The sequence below is a fragment of the Lipotes vexillifer genome, unplaced genomic scaffold, assembly GCF_000442215.2.
Source record: "Lipotes vexillifer unplaced genomic scaffold, Lipotes_vexillifer_v1.1 scaffold382, whole genome shotgun sequence".
NCBI lineage: Eukaryota > Metazoa > Chordata > Mammalia > Artiodactyla > Lipotidae > Lipotes > Lipotes vexillifer.
Genome location: NW_006780611.1, coordinates 6,314,779 through 6,334,152, shown reverse-complemented (window position 1 = coordinate 6,334,152; position 19,374 = coordinate 6,314,779). Strand labels below are relative to the sequence as shown.

General features: G+C 51.5%; 2 protein-coding genes across 3 annotated transcripts in view; one reads left to right on the top strand and one right to left on the bottom strand.

The window, feature by feature from the left end:
• Positions 1-1,322: 1,322 nt before the first annotated feature.
• Positions 1,323-9,949, bottom strand: MCAT (malonyl-CoA-acyl carrier protein transacylase). The gene is made up of 4 exons (XM_007454092.1): positions 9,487-9,949; positions 7,546-7,633; positions 4,742-4,959; positions 1,323-1,742 (listed from the first exon to the last, which is right to left on the bottom strand). The coding sequence occupies exons 1-4, from the start codon at positions 9,904-9,906 to the stop codon at positions 1,323-1,325; spliced, it is 1,146 nt and encodes a 381-aa protein (XP_007454154.1). The 5' UTR covers positions 9,907-9,949.
• Positions 9,950-16,916: 6,967 nt separating this feature from the next.
• TSPO (translocator protein) overlaps positions 16,917-19,374 on the top strand; it is a 12,431-nt gene continuing 9,973 nt past the window's right edge. For both annotated transcript variants that reach the window (XM_007453936.1, XM_007453935.1), the window contains exon 1: positions 16,917-16,955. The gene's annotated coding sequence lies outside the window, so the exon portion shown is untranslated. The remainder of the gene's footprint in view (positions 16,956-19,374) is intronic.

Genomic DNA, 19,374 nt, shown 5'->3' with positions numbered 1-19,374 from the left:
AAGGGCTTCCCTGGCGGCGCAGTGGTTAAGAGTCTGCCTGCCAGTGCAGGGGACACGGGTTCAAGCCCTGGTCCGGGAAGATCCCACGTGCCGCGGAGCAACGAAGCCCGTGTGCCACAACTACTGAGCCTGCACTCTAGAGCCCATAAGCCACAACTACTGAGCCTGCGAGCCACAACTACCGAAGCCCACGCACCTAGAGCCCGCACTCCACAACAAGAGAAGCCACCGCAGTGAGAAGCCCGCGCGCCGCAACTAGAGAAAGCCCACGTGCAACAACGAAGACCCAATGCAGCCAAAAATAAAAAATAAATTAAAAAAAAATCTTAACCCCCGCCCCCCGCCAAAAAAAACAAGCTCAGGGATTTCATTCCCAATATGCTTTTCCTACTATTGCTGAATAATGAAAAAAATCACCCAAGAAGTTTAGAATGACTCATATTTAGTATTGATATTAGGAGCAGAGAGTCTGCACCCTGCTTCTGGTGTGCAGCAGCTGAGGATAAGCTCTGAGGGTGGGCCTGAGCCGAACCAGGCCCTGGGCACACAGTAGGCACTCCATGATTGCATTCTAAAGGGATGACTGGGGGTGGGGGAGGAAACAGGGCCCTCAGCCGCCCTCCCCGCACCACTCCCGCCTTGCTAAAGGACCCTCTTCCCTACCAAGGCAGAGGCCACTCACTCCCTGGCATACAGTAGGCACTCAATACTTTCTGTGTGGTAAGTAAACAGATGGGGCCCTGGGTCTCCCAACTGTTGAGTGAAGGGGTGGACGGAATGGCTGCCAAAGCCCACTGGGTCCTAAAGCCCTCTGACTTCAGTGACAAAGGAGCTAAGGCTTTGGCCATGTGTGGCCAGAGGATGCTGGGGCAGCAGAGGGGCCCGTCTGGCACTGGTCAGCCTTGTGGCCATGCCACCTGCCCACGGCACCCACATGGCAGCAGGCCAGGCCTTCCCAGTCCTCAGAACACACCTGCCAGCCAGGTCGTTCCCGCCCCTTGTACAGAGGAGCCCCTGAACCCCTGAGAGGCGGAGGGGCCTGCTCAAGAGGCAGGGCAGGAACTCACCAGTCTTCACAGAACTGTCACGGCTGCATCTCTCCCCAGCACTCGAACGTGTTTCAAGGGGGGAGAAATGGACTGTGTCATGTAAAGAAATACTCATTTCCAGTGCTTTTTATGTGGCATTCAAAGCACTCTGCAAACAATCCCTCCCGATCACTTGGAGGTGGCGGCCTGGCTGGGTTCGGCCCATTGGAGCCCCTTCGGCCTCCCCAGCCATGCCCCCTCCACGCCAAGGTCCTCGGGAGGCCCCTGCGGGTTCTAGTGCAGGTCCTCGTCAGCCTCCTGCACCTCCACGTGACTGTAGGACCTCCAGGCCTGCAGGTTACAGCTCTTCAGGATGGTTCCCAGCTGCTTCCCAGGTCCTACTTCAAAAGTTTTGGGGAACTCGGTGCCTTTCTTCCTCTCATATATGGCGTGCATCGTCTGCTCCCACTTCACCGGGGAGACCACCTGCTGGACCAGCAATTTCTGGATGTGTTTTGGATCCATGTATCTATTCCCATTAACGTTTGAGTGGACGGACACCAGAGGCTTCTTGACATCAATTGCCTTTAAAACTTGTGCCAGGGGCTCCAGAGCTGGCTCCATGAGTCTGGTATGGAACCCACCGCTAACCGGCAACATCTTGGTGCGTCTGAAGTGATACTTGGAGGAATTCTTCTGGAGAAACTGCAGAGCCTGGAAGCAAAAGAAGGGAGGTTTAAGCCAAGCAAATCTTAGGGGAAGAAACAGAGAGGCAGTCACCACTGGCTGATGTCGTCACAGTCCTACGTATAGGATATGCTTATCTCTACACACCAGCACATGTTATTTCATCCTGCACAGTTGCAAAGTCAGTGTCCCAGATGCCCTCATTAGCCCGGTGGCCCCAGGCAACCTCTTTGAACTTCTTTTAGTGCAGCCATAAAATGAGCACAATTTCACCTACTTCCTAAGATTGCTGGGAAGTGATCAAATAGGAGGCATCTGATGAACGAAAAAGCAGTACCTAGTGTTAGTTTTCAATTAGAATTCTGCTACTCTTCATAATTTTTTAAGCCTGTTTTCTTGTTACTCCATAACCTTCAAGATGAAAATTCGCAAGATTCCAGCCTCACTTCACAATCCAAGGTCTGAAACCCCTCATCTGGGCTTCTCTAGAGAAGACAAGAGCTTGATTAAAAGGGGCCTCTGGGACTAACAGGCCCAAACTTAGAACCACTTGCAAACATCTTTAGAACAGTATATATTCTTAAGAGACCCTGTGCCCTCGGGACACAGCCCAAGGCCTACCACCCTGACAGCCCTTCACTGGGATCCACCAAAGGCCTTCCTATGCACTAAACCGTCTGCCACGTCCCTCCAACCTGACATCATCCACGGCCTGCTCAGAAGCTGGGCCAGCTGCTCCTGAAGACTCAAGGTAAGTCGTGGCAGCTGCATGACCTTGGGCACTTTTACTTTACCTGTCAGTGCCTTAGTTTCCTCACCTGTAAAATGGTGATAACAACAATAGTTCTGTCATAGGGCTATGAAGAGCTATGCTCGGTATACAAACCCCACAGAAGGGTAGCAATTATTAACTTGTTGCCAAGCCCATCCATGTCCAATGGAAAACATACAGCAGGGTTTGGAGTTCCCTGGTGGCCTAGTGGTTAGGATTCCAGGCTTTCACTACCGTGGCCCAGGTTCAATCCCTGATTGAGGAACTGAGATCCTGCAAGCTGTGCAGCACGGCCAAAAAAACAAAAAATACAGCAGGGAAGCTATTTGTGCCCCGAAAGGGGAGGGATTCACATTTCTGGTTGGATGGTGCTCGTTAGTCCCTCTCTGTGGGCCCCGCCCTGCAGGAGCTTAGCCTGCTGCCCGGGCACAGCCAGTTCAGCCCGAGGCTCATCACGTGTCACTTCCCTCTGCCGTGAGTGAGTCCTTCTGCTCCACACCGAGGCTGCTCAGCCGCCTGAGCCTTGGGGCGAAATCCAAGTGGAGCAGAGCCCAGCACAGCGAACTGTCATGGAGTGTGAACCATGCGTGTGGGAAGCACGGAGGGGTCTGGGCTGTCACTGCAGCACAGTCTAGCCTGACCTGACTGACCTGGTGCTTCACACCCAATTCCACGCTCCATCCATCCCCACCTCACTGAGGGATGCGCACCCAGCGCCTCTATGAACAGGAGACTCTTGGACTTCACAGCCCAAGCCCTTCCCACCGTGCCTGGACACTTCTGATCACCGGCATCTACAGAGACAGCTACTCGGTGGCACTTCTGCACCACGGCCACGGTCTCTAAGTGCTTTGCATGGCAAGTCTCTGGATTCATCCAACTCAAGTCCCAGGTCAGGGCCACAGGAGTCAAGGACACAGCCTCAGGGTCCAGAGGCTCCTATGGCTGGCTCTCAGGCCAGGCATGGGTCTAGCAAAGGGCAAGGAGGTTTTTCACATCCACTGTTGGAAAGGGACTCACCTGCTCAGGGGACTCTGCCCGCACCTGAGCTCTTTGCTGTAGCACTTCCAACAGCACCAAAGGCCAAACCTGGGAATCCCAGGAATCGCCACCTGCAATGAATGCCCACTGTCTGGGAGCCTGGGAGACTCCTGCCTTGACTGGGGGGCCCCTCCTGGCCCACTTATGGGCTTCCTTCCAAGGCTATTAATGGGAATAAGCAACCAGCTCTGTGATTTGCTTGGGGCCACCGTAGCTGGTCTTCCCGTCATCTCAGAACCGCCCCAGAGGCTCTCACTGATTCAGAGGAGATACCTAAGGACACCTGCGTACTGGCAAGGCCTTAACAGGGAGATGAACCAGCATGGTCAAGTGGAGGGTGGAGGGAACCTGGACTTCAGAGGGACATGGACGGTAGCTCTCACCCTACCTCCAGCACCACTAAGCACTTGGCTCTCTGCCTCAGCTTCCCGGTGTAGAGCTCCCGTCCACAGAGCACAGGACCAGACGGAGGACCGGAGGAGACAAGACGGGGAAGCACCCATCCGGTCTGCACTCAACACTCCCCAGCCAGGCACACGGTACAGAACTGCCCCTTCCGTTGGGCACTCCCGTCTGCCTGGGATGCCCCTGCTCTTGGCAACCTCATCCTCCAGGCACCGCCTCCTGGCACCCTGGTAGTCAGCCTGACCCTTACTGTGCCCTGAAACCTGGAGTCATCCGTTCACAGCCAGCCTTCCTTTGACAGCAGGAACCCCGGCTGATCTGTCCGTGTGTCCTCAGTGCTTGCCACACACAAGCTGCCCGAGAAAGGATGTCTGGGGCAGCAGTGAGTGGAAGGATGGACAGAAGGAAAGGGTGCAAAAACAGACACCTAAGAAAAAGTAGAGCAGGGGAGAGTAACCCAGCAGGAAACAGCTTCTCTCTCTAAAGAAGCAATGGGATCAGAGGCTGTGAGAAGCCCAGAACGTATCACAGGAAGGCCCTGGAGATCATCTGGCCCAGCCCCTTTACTTTCCACGTGGGCTGGGAATTTGCCCAAGGTCTGTACGTCGTGGAGCGGAGACAGTACCCCAGCCTCTTGCCTCTCTCTGCAGTGCTCGCTCCACCACACACACCCGTGGCCCCCAGATGCCTCCCAAGGACCAGGGCTGGGCAGAGCACCTGTTATGCTCTGTGCGCTCCCAGGTGTGGAATAATTCCAACCTTCTGTACTGGACTGGGGTCGAGGAAGGTTGCTCCCGTGAACACCAACCTCCAGGTGTCCTGAGATCACCCTGCAGTCAGGAAAGAGGTAGTTGGACACCTCGCACACGGGGTTCTCTATGCCCAAAGTCTTGCAGTGCTCCTGGGCTTCCAGACAGGCAAAGGTGAACTTGGACTGAGGCTGGCCGAGGATGGACAACATCCCACTGGGGACAGCTTCCGAGGCTTCCTGCATGGCCTCAGCTCGGATTTTCACTGCATACAAACCTACCCAGAGAGAAGTGCATTTGGAAAAATCAAGGCATGTAATGGAGAAGAGAAGCCCAGACCCAAAAACAAAGCACAAATTCCACACTGTGTGCTGGAGACATTGATATTGGTATCCATCACCAGTCTACAAGCCCCAGTTCTATGTATCTGAACCATACATATATGGTACCACCATCATCAAAAGGCAGGGTGCTGTCCCTGGCACAACCTCAGTGTCCACTGACAGATGGATAAAGAAGTCGTGGTACATATATATGATGGAATATTAGTCTAGAAAAGAATGAAATAATGCCACTTGCAGCAACATGGCTGGACCTAGATTATCATACTAAATGAAGTTAGAAAGACAAATACCATGTATCACTTATATGTGGAATCTAAAATACGACACAGATGAACATATCTACGAAACAGAAACACACTGAGATACAGAGAACAGACTCGTGGCTGCCAAGGGGGAGGGAACGTGGGGGAGGGAAGGATTGGGAGTTGGGGATTAGCACATGCAAACTATTATATACAGGATGGATAAACAACAAGGCCCTACTGTAGAGCACAGGGATATACATCCAATATCCTGTGATAAACCATAATGGAAAAGAATATGAAAAAGCCTATATGTGTAACTGAGTCACTTTGCTGTACAGTAGAAATTAGCACAACATTGTAAATCAACTACACTTCAATAAAATTTAAAAACAAAACAAAAAAGAATGGACTGCAATTACTGGACAGCTATCACCCTGGTCCTGGGCTAGACCAAGGAGCAGTTAAGGGACCAATCCAGGGTTTGATGGGACAACAAAGTCTGAGGAACAAACCCTGCACCCTTTCTCTCTAACGCACCTTCATTCACCCGGCACCGTATATGTCTGTACTGGACTTTTAGCCCTTACACAAGCAGAACTGTGGAGCAAATACATTAAAAGCCTGTGTTAGCAGGCAGGAGAGAACCCACAGGAACGTGGAAACCCTCCCAGGCAGGTATTAAATAACTATGCAAATTGTCAAGTGAAAAAACACAGAATGTCAATAATCCTGCAAATTACATACACATAAAACTGTATTTGTATAAAATAGTTTTATTAGGATGTGGACATATGAAAATTTTTTTCCACTTCCTTGATAACTCTTCCTTCCTATAATGCTTTTTTAAAAAACAATGAGGTGAATTTCACATAAAATATAACCAGTTTCAAGTGTATAATTCAGTGGTATTTGTTGTGTTCATGTTGTACAACCACCAGCTCTAGTTTCAAAACTTTCCATCAGCCCATAAAACACCTCATTTCTCCTTCCCTCCATCCCCGGTAACCTCTAACCTGTTGTCTCTCTGGATTTATGTATTCTGGACATTTCATATAAAAATATGTGATTTTTGTGTCTGGCTTCTTTCACTTAGCATGTTTTTAATGTTCATCCACACTGCAACATAAGTATTTCATTTCTTTTTATGGCTGAATAACATTCCACTGGATGGATCTACTACAATTTGTTTATCCATTCATCTGATTATGGACATTTGGGTCATTTCCACCTTTTGGCTATTATGAATAATGCTGTTATAAACATCTGTGTACAAGTTTTTCTGTGTGGACATATGTTTTCATTTTTTAGGTATAGACCTGTGAGTAGAACTATTGGGTCACATGGTAATTCTATGTTTAACTTGAGGAACCACCAAATTGTTTTCCACAATGGCTGCACCACTTTACATTTCACCAACAATGTGTGAGGTTCCTACATCCTTGTCAACACTTATTATTATTTTCCTCTTTTGTTTTTTAAATTAAAGCCATCCCAGTGGGTATGAAGTGGTACCCCACTGCGGTTTTGATTTGTATTTCCCTAATGATTGGTGATGTTGCACATCTTTTCATGTGCTTATTGGTCCTTCGTATATCTTCTTTGGAGAAATGTCTATTCAAGTCCTTTGTATTTAACTATAAGCAAAAATGTTTACATGTTTATACACAAAAATCTTAAGACGTGGAACTGATATGGCTCCAGATCAAACACTGATTTATTCTTTTGCACTTAATGAGAATCTATTGATGATCTACCACACGACAGGCACTGGAGGTACATGAGTGGACTAAGAATGCACATAAGTAGTGGGAGACACTAAAGCAAGAAGATTTCACAAGACTACAAGAAGAAAGAAATTCCCTGATGAACCCTTCAAGCTTAAAAGGGAATCAAGGTGAAGTCTGGTCATCAGGTCCCATTGTCACCCCCACCCATGGCTCCCTTCTCTATTACCCCTGAGTAGGTCCAGAATTATTTTTGGTAGTGCCCCTTGTCCTCAGTAAGCCCAGCAAGACAATACCCCATGCATAAAACCGAACCTTGGGACTTTCCTGGTGTTCCAATGGTTAAGAATCCGCCTTCCAATGCAGGGACGTGCGTTCGATCCCTGGTCACGGAACTAAGATCCCACATGCCACAGGGCAACTAAGCCCGTGTGCTCTGGAGCCCGCGCTCCCCAACGAAAGATCCCCCATGCCACAACTAAGACTCAATGTAGCCAAATAAATAAATATTTTTAAAAAACCCCCAAAACCCAAACCTCTTCCTATGTACCTTCACAAAATTCCATGGCTCCAGCAAACACTAGGGCTGCAAATTCTCCCACACTGAATCCTGCAGCAGCAACACAGTTCTCAATAACCTGCAGCGACACATGCAGAAGAACATGAGGCCAAGTTCTCAGGCGAGTTCAGTCCGGGGCTCTGCACTTGCAAGCTGACAGGGGTTCAGCAGTTCAGTGAGCCAGGTTCTGCTGGCCTGGTGCTCCAGCTAGAAGACAACACACAGAAGTGGCCTTGACTATCACTGATCCAGCCCTTTACTGATGAGGAACTTTAACTGGCAAGGCAAGTTAAAGCCTACTGGCGGACTCCTTGGCTGAGCTGTGATGGCAACCCAGGGCTCTGCATTCTCTTGCTTCTGCCCTGGTGCTGCCCCTCAGGCTGATGGAGACAGAGGACGCTAAGTACAGAAGTTAAGAGCATGACCTTCAGAGTCACCTCTGGATTTGATTTTTAGCCTGGGAGAGTTCCCTAATGTCTGCGCCTCAGTTATCTCATCTGTGAAATGGGGAGAGCAGCAGGACCGACCTCACAGGGCTGCTGAGAGAATTACATGGATATAACACCCCTAAATCGCTCAGCACAGACCTGGCCCAGGACAGGCACTGGATGAATGTTATTATCATGACTCGACATGACCACTTAAGCTACTTGCTTTAATATCTCTGCGTCTTGAATTCAGAAAGAGTCATGTACCAAAATGTTCATTGCAGCTCTATTTACAATAGCCCGGAGATGGAAACAACCTAAGTGCCCATCGTCGGATGAATGGATAAAGAAGATGTGGCACATATATACAATGGAATATTACTCAGCCATAAAAAGAAACGAAATTGAGCTATTTGTAATGAGGTGGATAGACCTAGAGTCTGTCATACAGAGTGAAGTAAGTCAGAAAGAGAAAGACAAATACCGTATGCTAACACATATATATGGAATTTAAGAAAAAAAAATGTCATGAAGAACCTAGGGGTAAGACAGGAATAAAGACACAGACCTACTAGAGAATGGACTTGAGGATATGGGGAGGGGGAAGGGTAAGCTGTGACAAAGTGAGAGAGTGGCATGGACATATATACACTACCAAATGTAAAATAGATAGCTAGTGGGAAGCAGCCACATAGCACAGGGAGATCAGCTCGGTGCTTTGTGACCACCTGGAGGGGTGGGATAGGGAGGGGGGGAGGGAGGGAGACAAAGAGGGAAGAGATATGGGAACATATATATATGTATAACTGACTCATTCTGTTATAAAGCAGAAACTAACACACCATTGTAAAGCAATTATACCCCAATAAAGATGTTAAAAAAAAAAAATATATCTCTGCGTCTTCTTTCCTTACCTACTAAGTAACAGTACTTACCTCACAAGGCTGTTGTGAGGATGAAATGGGGGTAAAGTACGAGCTTAACATTTACTGTTGTGATAATAAATATTAACAGCAATCATTTCACAACTTCAAGTGAACTGATACTTTCAGATATCACCTTCTCAATGACCCTTCCTTTAAGGGTGAAGCTTAATCCTTCTAAAATCATTTAGTAATTAATTAAATGATTAAGGATCATTTAAAATCGCAACCCGGCCCTCCACTCCCCGGCCCCTTTCCCTGCTCTAGTCTTCTTTCTGAAACACTTATCTTTAACACACTACGTAATTTACATAGCATATTTACTCTCTATTATCTATCTCCTTGCCCTAACATGCAAGCTCCCCAGGCGCAGGGATCCTTGTTTTGTTTGTTGTAGGCTGTATCCCCTGGGCCTACAACGGTGCCCGGCACGGTGGGAACTCAGTAAGGATCTGCCGAACAGATCAGACGTTGGAGCACGCCGGCCTGGCGGGCTGGAGCCTCGGCTGGACCGCGACCTAGCTGTGAGAGCTCGGGCAGAGCCCATTCTCCCCGGCCTGCCACCGGGCCTCGGGCCTCACCGCGGGCTGCAGGTGATGCAGTTTCTCGACGGCGGCCAGAGAAGCCACGAAAACGGCGGGCTGGCAGTGCACAGTGCGGTCCAGGGCCTCCTGCGGCCCATGCAGGCTCAGCTCCAGCAAGTCGTAGCCCAGCACGCGGTGGGCGGCGGCGTAGAGCTCGCGGACGCGCGGGTAGCGGAGCAGACCGCGGCCCATGCCCACCACCTGGCTGCCCTGGCCGGGGAAGAGGAGCACCGAGCACTGGCCCGGCAACCGCCGCACCGAGGCCTCCCGGGGCCCTTCCTCCGCCGCCGTCGCATCTCGCAGCAGCTCCTCCACGTCCACCGCGCCCGGGGGAGGCAGCAGGAGGCTCGAGGCGCCGCGGCTGCAGCTCAAGCCCCGGCCCCAGGCCCACGCAGCCCGCGCGACCCGGACGTTCATGCTGAGGAACCGGCCCCACGGGCGTTACCAGGGCGACCGAGGCCCGACTGCGGCGGCGCGGCGCAGCGCGGCGCGGTCCTTGACGCATTTCCTGCCGGCGGGCAGAGGCACCGCCGGGCGGTAAGAGAGGTTCCGCTGTTATCGATTCCGTCCCTGCTCTGAAACTGTCGGCTGTGCGCCGGGTGATCCCACACGCTTACCTCAACCTCCGCAGGAAAAAATAAAACACGACATCGCACCACAATGAGCCCTCAAACATATTTATTAAGTAAACAACTCAATGCAATGTAATATTCAACCTAGCATGGGAAAAGTACTTGAAACGCTTTCACATTCTTTCTTGTATCTGATTTTCCCAGCACTGTCTTCTCTTTTGTTTCCTACAAACCAGACACGGTGCCAGGCACAAAATAATCGTCCAATTAATATTTGTCCCATTGAACAAAGCCCTGGATATTTTTCAGACATTAGTCTGTTTAATTCCTCACAGCAACGCTGTGACAAATAGGTGCCATTATTATCCTCAGTTTACACAGGAGTAGACAAGGGTTCAAAGACAGGTGGTTAGTGACAAAAGGAGGATTGGAAATTGGGGGTGCGAGGCTGTGTCAGAGAGTCTAATTCTGACCTCATCTCTAACTACACCCCTTTACTCCCCTGCTCCTCCCTGCCAGCCTCTTCTAAGGAGCCCAGGACACACACACACACACACACACACACACACACACACACACCACACACACACACCACTCACTCCACACCTCAGAATGAGAAAGATCTAGGTAGACCTGAGGTAGGAGATAGATGGGCCGCTGGCCTGAACAGCTGGGGTTTGTCAAGTGGAGTAAAATTGAAGCTTTGTTCTCACCTAGGCACTCCAAGGACAAAGCTAGTGGCAGAAGCTGAGCTCTGCTAAGGTAAAGAGATAAGGCGCCCACTCCTGAGGTCAATAAAAACTTCCCTGTCTGCACATGCGCAGGAAGGCTCCTTGGGGGTCAGAAAGGGAGCAGCCGCCACCCCATAGTATGTGTGGACATATACCCAGCTAGAAGGCCTCTGCAGTGGGATCCATCTTAGCAAAATGTTGCACATGCATGTTGGGGAGGGTCCTGGGACCCGTCAGCTGTGAAAAAAGAAACGAGGTAATTGGCCAAATGTAAACAAAGACCCGAAGCACTGTCCTATATACGTGATTTAAATCACCTCTTTACTGAACTCCTCATTCAGGACTCCCACACTCCTCTCTGCCGGTGTATTTCTGGCTAGCTTCTGGCTTACTGGCCCCCCCTCATTAGAGAGGAGGCCGGTAGCCTTTCCCTCCAGGTGTGTATTTCTGCCCTGCTTCTGTCTTAAACAAGCTGTTTGTCTGTGTGCTCTCCCACATGTTATGCTGTGTCTCTAATAATAAACTTTGTACCTGATTTTACAGTTTTTGACTCCTTGAAACACTCTTGCTTTCAAATGGGGGAAAGAGCTAGGGCCCCTTTGCTTCTAGTCTCTAGCCCCTTGTGGTCTAGTGGCTACGATTCCTGGTTTTCATCTAGGCTACTCAGGTTCGACTTCTGGGCAGGGAACTACAATCTCTCTTCAGGACCGCTCACTGCTGTCTCTCCGAGATCAGACTTACATCATCAAGTCTACTACAGTGAGCTTGTCCTGAGCAAAGAATCAGATGAGCTCTCAGGTCATCCGCAGCAGCCTTGCTTTTGACACGGAAAAGGAGGAAATGAGGTGCATATCCAGCAAGAGATTAGTTAAATGAATGATGGCAAATCTATACAATGCTGTGGTGATAAAAGATATGGAGGAGGTTTTCAGGTTAAGACATGAACAGAGCACACGCTGCCTCCAGAAGCACATAAACCCAGAGGAATCTTTTAAAGACATAAAACTCAAGGACAGGGAGAACAGGAACAGCAACAGAATCTCTTCAAGCTAGAAACCAGGATGAACAGTATTATCTGATTCAGCAGACTCCAGGCAGCTGAAGACTGAGAACCAACCCTTATTCATACAACAGAATCCTTAAATGCTTAGGAACTGGTAGCCCTAGGCACTTCTAGATCTAAGGGTTAAAAAAGGCTGAAGTTAAGAGAACTATTTGAAGGTGTCTTTGAAGAACAGTTAGATCTTTAGATGTCTTCCCTCTCTCTAGCCCCTGGGTGATACCCCTCCCTCATTCTGGCAAATGCTTAGCTCTGGAAAGGGCTGGGCAGGCCAGGGATCATGGTGAATGTGGGTTCTCTGCTGAAACAGGTGGATGCTGACTGCTGAATGCAGAGACCTCCTCCCATGCTCCCAGAAATGTGCCACCAGACCCCTACCCTCCAGGCAAGAACCGGAGGGCCTTGGGGAATCTGACCAGTACAAGAGGAAAAAGCTGAAGATATTGACAGTCCAGGAAGTTACCAGACAAATGACCACCAAGTTCAACTTACAGTGAAGCTCATTCAACAAATACCATCCAAAGACTTATTTTCCTTTTTTCTTCTTATCATGAGCAGCCAGGCAAAGATTCCCAAGCATCTGAGGAAAGCCTCTTACATACAGAAAAAAATAAAATAGCTACAATGCATAGGAATCAGAGACTATGATGAGAGAACAAAATAATTGTTTTAAGAAAATTATCCTTGATAGTTGAGAGGTAAGAGAAGACATTGCATCAGTGAAAACTGTATAGGAAGTTTTAATTTTTTTTATAGTTTTTTTTTTTTTTTTTTTTTTTTTTTTTTGGCCACGCTGTGCAGCATTCCAGATCTTCCCCAACCAGGGATTGAACCTGTGCCTCCTGCAGTGGGAGCACGGAGTCTTAACCACTGGACCACCAGGGAAGTCCAGGAAGTTTTTTTTTTTTTAAAAAAAAGAAGCTTCAGAAAACAACAACAACAAAAATCCCTTGGAAATAGAAAAATAGGATAGCTGAATTTAAAAAAATCAATAGAGGGCCAAGAAGAGAAAGTTGAGGAAACGTCACAGAAGTTTACAGAAAAAGAAAAAAAGCAAAGCATGAGAAGCAGGAGAGGAAGGGAAGTTAGGAGACAAGACCAGGAAGTCCAGGATTCTGAGTTATAGGGTTTCCAGAAAGAGAAGTGAGAAAATGGAGGGAAGGAAATCATCCCCCCTAAAAATCCAGTTTCTGAAAAATAAAAGATATGAGTTTCCTGAGAGCTGGAACATTGGATGAAATTAGACCCACATCGAGGAATATCAGCGTGGAATTCCAGGACTCTGGGGACAAAAAGCTTAAAATCTTCCAGGAAGAACAAAGGGGGTTACACACAAAGGCTCAGAACGCAGAATGGCTTCAGCACTGTGGCAGCTGGAAAACGGCGTGTCTCCATGATGCTGAAGGACAATGATTTCCAACTTTGAATTTTTACTCAGCCAAACATCAGTCAACCACAGGATAGAGTGCAAGATCTCAAAAATAATACCTCCTATGTAGCCTTTCTTAAGACTGCATCCTTGGGGACTTCCCTGGTGGCGCAGTGGTTAGGAATCCGCCTGCCAATGCAGGGGACATGGGTTCGAGCCCTGGTCCGGGAAGATCCCACATGCTGTGGAGCAACTAAGCCCACACGCCACAACTACTGAAGCCCGCGGTCCTAGAGCCCGTGCTCCGTAGCAAGAGAAGCCCACAACGCAATGAAAAGTAGCCCCCGCTCACCGCAACCAGAAAGCTCACGCGCAGCAATGAAGACCCAACGCACTCAAAAAAAAAAAAAAAAAAAAAAGACTGCATCCTTGGAGGATGGGCTCATTGCCAACACAGGGGGACCAGGAAGGGTGAGATGTGCTGTCCAGGAAATGAGAAGCCAGCTACCAGAGGGGTCAAGAGCACCCCCAGGCTGGTGGTGAAGAGAGATCCCAGGATGACCTGTGCACCAGGCCTTCGAGCAGCCGGTACATCAGAGATGCACAGAGGGCTGTCATCACCAAGTTGCCACCTGTCACTGTCCTGCCTGTTTAGGAACTGAAATGTCTGGTGAGCCTGGCCTAGATTCCCGTCCACACTTGGCTGTCTTGATCACAGGCTGATGAGACCCTGTTCTCCCTTCCATGTCCTGCTGCCTGGCTCAGTGAAGGGCACTGTTCTGTCTCACGGAAGTGTCCACCCCTGCTCCTGAGGTCTGGACACACGTGCAGTGAGCTCAGAAGCAAGAAGACACACAGCCCATGCCTCTATTTCATATTGAATGTCCACACCACAGCCTGGCGGGATGTGCCGACAGGGGAGCTGCACACCCAGCCTTGCCCACCAGCTGCCCCAGAGGGACTCCTGTCAATGCTCAGGGAGGCTGAGGCCAGTCTGTGCCCCAGCGGCTCAGTTCAGTTTCACCTTCCTAGGGGTCTTCCTCTGCCCCGGCCATCGTGTCCGCTCTCTCCAGCCAGCTGCATGCTGCCCCTCAGCTGTTTGAAGTGAATCAATATAGGGCTCAGGGAGACATACCTAAGGGTCTTAATAAAACTCTAAAGGAAAGTAAGGGCGTGTTTAACCCAAAAGTCAAGACAGAGGTGACCTCTGGAGTGGCAGGAGCAATCACCAGAGAGAGCGCCAGGAGGTTCCTAGGGCACTGGGAACCTTCTTATTAACCTGGGGGTGGACAGACGGCATCTTGTTATTATTCTAAAGCGCACATGTGTTAAATGTAGACAAATGTTTGATAATGTAGAAAGAGGTTTCTGATTTATTGTAAGGGGAAGAAAACAAATTAAAAAACCAATTATTTCATGAAGGCATTCTTGTAAAGAAACGTGCATATGCTTAGAAAAAGGCATAGAAAAACTCACAAAGTGTTGACTGTGCTTGGGTAATGGGAGAGTGGGTGACTTTTTTCTTTTTGCCTGTATTTTCCAATTTCCTTACAATAAATATGAATTATTCATGTAAGAAAGTAAACACACAAATAAAATATAAGAAAATACTGTACTCAAATCACACTTAGAATTGAGAAGCCTAACGAATGACACAATAGTTAAGGGTGCAGGCCCTGGACTGCCGGGGTAGAAATCCTGACTGCATCACTGACAAGCTGTGTGACCTTGTCACCTCTCTGAGTATTCTCTGGGGATTGGGAGGGTGTTTTCCATGTCTCCTTCCTCGATCGACTGAGGCCGGGGGCTGGGTTTGCTTGTGTTGTACCCTCCAGGGTTGAGCCCAGAGCTGGGCAACCTGTGGTGCTCAATATATACATCCCTTGAGGTTGGCACAAGCCAAATGCCCAGGAGAGGCTCCTATGCTCAGTGCTGTGAAGTTCAGAGGTCAGTGCCCGATTAGAGTGGGGGTGGTACAGAGTCAGGGTTCTGGAAGAGCTTCCTGGGGTGACACTGGGGAGCAGTCAGACTTGGACACGTGGAGTTGCCCAGGGTGGGAATGAAGGATCCTCTGTGCAGGGGGAACAGTGTATGCAAAGGCACGGAGGTGGGATAGGGTCAGGTAGTCAGGGCCTTGAGTGCCAGGTAAAAGGCTTGGACTGTATCCTAAGGGAGCCACAGAGGGTCCCGAGCAGAGGAGGGGCATGGAAGGGACTCCCTGGGGGCCAGCTAGGGAGGATGATGGCCGCTGCCCAGGCTTAGGTGGGGTGTGTGGGGGTTGGGCAGAGGGGGGCACAAGTTACGGGAGGCTTCCCAGCACCCCAGGAGGGGCAACCATATCTCATCTAGGCCTGCAGTGTTAATCCCTCTGGCAGCCACTGGCCCTCTGAACTGCAGGGGCTCACCTGTGAAAAGGGCGGGCCTAGTGTGTTTGTTCTCTGCCCGCCCCCTGCACCGGGCCCTGGTGCCCAGCAAGTATTTGGGACCAGAAATCGCTGCCTCCCAGGATGCCCCGTGGGCCTTGAGCCCTGCAAGCAGGAGGGGAGAGGAGGGGGGGAAGCTGCACTGCCTCCCCACCACGGGTCTTCCGGGGCAGGCGGGTTTGCCTCTCAGCCAAGCCACTGGGCACCTCCTTACAGGAAGAGGGTGAGGGCTGGCAGCTTGCTGGGAGGCGTGGCCAGACCAACTTCATGAGGAACAGTAGCTACAATGTGTGGGCCCATGGTACCTTGAGGGATCCAGGAAAATATTTTAATTTCTTTTAAAATCAGAAGAAAACCGTGAAAAGAACCCAGCCTGGATTATACCTGCCTTTATACAAACGCAGTCAAAGGTAGAGGAGGCCCATGAAGGCAAAAAAGGCAGAGGGCCTCGGAAAGTCAGACTTCAGCCCAGGAGCAGCAGGCCTCCCGACCCCCACCCCAAGTGTCCAGTTTGGGCAATTGTGGTTCTGGCAGTCTGCGGGCCCTGCCAGACCAAGTTAGTCAAGGGGGCAGTGACAGGCCCTGGGCTGCAGTAATAAAGCAGTGCGTGCAGATGAGGCGGTGAAGTGCTCAAGGCCTGGGCCTGGACATGCTGTCCCATCAGGGTGCCCCTGGCAAACTGGAGGCCACCTCTGGGCTCTGATGGTCACTGAATGCCAAGCGCCTGTGGTCTCCTGCATTACCATGTGGCATCCTCCTTAGTCCCACCATGCTGTGCCCATTTTACCGATGAGGAGATGGAGGCGGAGGGAGCCAGCCGCAGAGAGGCTGGGCCAGGGTTGCCTCCTGTCCTGGGGCAACAGCTAAAGGAACTGGGGTTCTCCTCCGGAGATGGTGGCCGGGGTTGCTGTGTAGAAGGATGTTCAGGGCCCTGCCGTCAGGCGACGTAATTGCCCTCTCTGAGATCTGTGATCTCTATCGGCCCACTTTACAGATAGGAGAAATGAGGCACAAGAAGAGACGCGACCTGCCCGCAGAGCCGGCAGTGTCTGCGCGGCGGGGCGGTCACGGTGGGAAGGAGAAGAGGCCGGGAGGCGCGCTCGTGCCCGGGGGAGGCGGAGGCGCGTCTTCCTGGCAGGGCGGCCAGAGGAGGGAGCGCCCCAACCCGCGGGGTTGTCGACGGCCGCCGCCCGGGTTTCCAGCCAAGCCGGGCGGGGCCGGGTGGGCGGGGCCTCGCTGCGGGGCCGGGGCCGGGCCCGGCCCCCACCTCCCGCCGCGCAGTGCCCTTCCCCTAGCGAGTCGTCGTGGTCGGTGAGTGGGTTCGGGGCTTCGAAGAGGCGGCGGGAAGGGGGCCCCGCGCGGCAGCGACCCCCGACAGCGCCCGCCCGCCGGCGCGGGGCCCGAGGGGAAACTGCGGCGGGAGGTGGCGAGGACCCAGGGGGCGGCCTGGGGACAGCACTAGGGACCCGGCCATTGGGTCGGCCGGCGGGAGGGGGGCGGTGACCCCCCCTTCCCCCCGGGCCTGGTCTCAGCGGTCGGCGCTCCTGCGCTGCCGGGTTCCGGCGGGATTGGGGGCGAGGAAGGGGGAACTTGGGCACCCCCGCCCCGCCGCACCCCGCTGGGCCCTCGGGTCCCGCGGGTCCCGCGGGAAGCGGAGCCGCGGGAGGGACCAGGCACCCCCACTTCCCGCCCAATCCGGTAGTTGAGCAGCCGCGGCCGGCAGAGGGCGGGAATGGAGGAGCGGGATACTTTGAGGATCACAAAGTGCCTGGGAGACCTCGGGCTCCTGATCCACTTGAGACACCCCATTTCTAGGGGAGGAAACCCAGGCCAGAGAAGGGGAGGTTATTTGTCCAAAGCCAGTGAAGGCCCCGCGGAGCCTTAGGACCGGGTCCCTAGATCCCCGTCAAGTGCTCAGGTGCACTGTAACCTACACGTCCCGGTGTGGGCAGGGCATCCCCTGGGACTTGCCTGTCCCCTGCCCCTCCTGCAAAGGAGCTGGGAGCCCAGGTGGGAGGGGTCGTGGTGTTCCCGGAAAACTGGGTCCAAAAGGCACAAGCAAGCAGGATTTATTACTTCCAACAAGTAAGGAGAGCGCCTCGGAACTTTCCCAAAGAAGTGTCTCCCCAGACAGCAAAACTGGGGAAGTTGTAAGCTGCATATTCATGAAGGCGCTTGAGCAGGGGAGAATTCAACATAGAATTGGGGCAGAGGTCTATAGAGTCCAAGCTTTAGTTGATTGAAGTTACAACGGGTCAGCAAAGGTCAGCCTCTTGTCCCTTAGGTTCCAGTTGATCTGGTAGCTGAGCACTTGGGGTGGGGGTAGGGAGATGCGCTTAAATTCTGCAAAACAGCTCAAAAACGTGTTTCGGGGTAACCTTTACCCCTGAGACAGAACTGGGAGTCTTTACAACTGATTTATTATCTTTGCTATTGTTATTTCTCTTGCCTGATAACAGTTGTCTGTTCTTTCATTCCCTTAAGATTATTAGAGGCCTGTTCAAGGGCAAGCCCTGGGCAAGGCTTAGATCACAAAACGGCTTAGGCCTAAAATGGCTTCTCTTGTGTCAAGAAAGCCGTGAGTGGTTCTCTTCCTTGGGGGGCACTCGACCCTATCTACTTACAGGGGGGCTTCCAGCTGTGAACACATGGCTGAGTGCCAGAGCCAGCCTTGCCAAGGCCTGTGGCCTGGGCTGGATTGGGAGCCTCTCGGGCTGGCCTGCTAGGGCACGATGGTACCTGGTACCAGCCACATGCTGCAGAGTGGACGGCAGGGGCAGGGGCAGGACTCAAGCCTCCCCTAAGGATGTGTGACTGAGGGTGTCCCAAAGGGTCACGGCCAAGGAGGAGGCTGTGTACAAGGAGCATGGCCCAGAGTGCGTGGTGCACAGCAGGCCCACGGCCCAAAGGCCAGGCTGCTTGGATGTGGGCCGAGGGCCCCAGTGTCTCTGTGGGGAGTGGCGTGGGGACCCCAACACAGGGCAGCGGGAGGCCAGGGGCCGCTCCCAGGAAGCCGTAGCTCTTGTCCACTGGTCGGGAAAGGGGCTGAGGAGAAAGGCTCTTCGGGGAGCAGGGAGACAGACTGCTCAGCTTCCGCAGAGGGAGCCTCAGACAGAGCCCTGGGCCTCCAAGGGAGCCTCTGAACTGGGGGGAAACTGACGCTCACCCAAGAAACTGCCCAGGGGCACAGAGCAGTGCAGCTGGGGTTCAAATGCTCGTGGTCTGATTTCAAAGCCCTGCTTCCTCCACAGTGCATGCCCAGAGGAGTGTGTGCCTGGAGTGTGTGTGTGTGTGTGTGTGTGTGTGTGTGTGTGTGTGTGTGTCTGCCTGGCCATGACTGAACGGTGTCCCGCTGGTTCAGCCAGAAACCAGAAACTGCTGACAGTGGATCGCTGAGCGGGGGTAGGGGAGGTGCTGACAGGGGGCGAGCCTACTTTGTGCCGTATACACTTTTGACTTTTCATTACTTCATTTCTGAATCTGTCTCTTATTTATATTTTCTTTTACTTATTTTTGATTGTGCAAGAATGCCTGAGCATGCTCTCTGTCTCAATAGTCATTCTCCGTAAAGCAGATTCCCCTTTGTCACCCCCAGCCCCACCCCATCCCAGACCAGCTGGGTTTCCAGACCTGCTGTCTGTTACATTGGATACTTTCAAAATGAAAAAGATTAACAGAGGTTATAATGAGGACGATTAGCTGTGAGTCATTAAAAAAAAAAAAAAAAAAA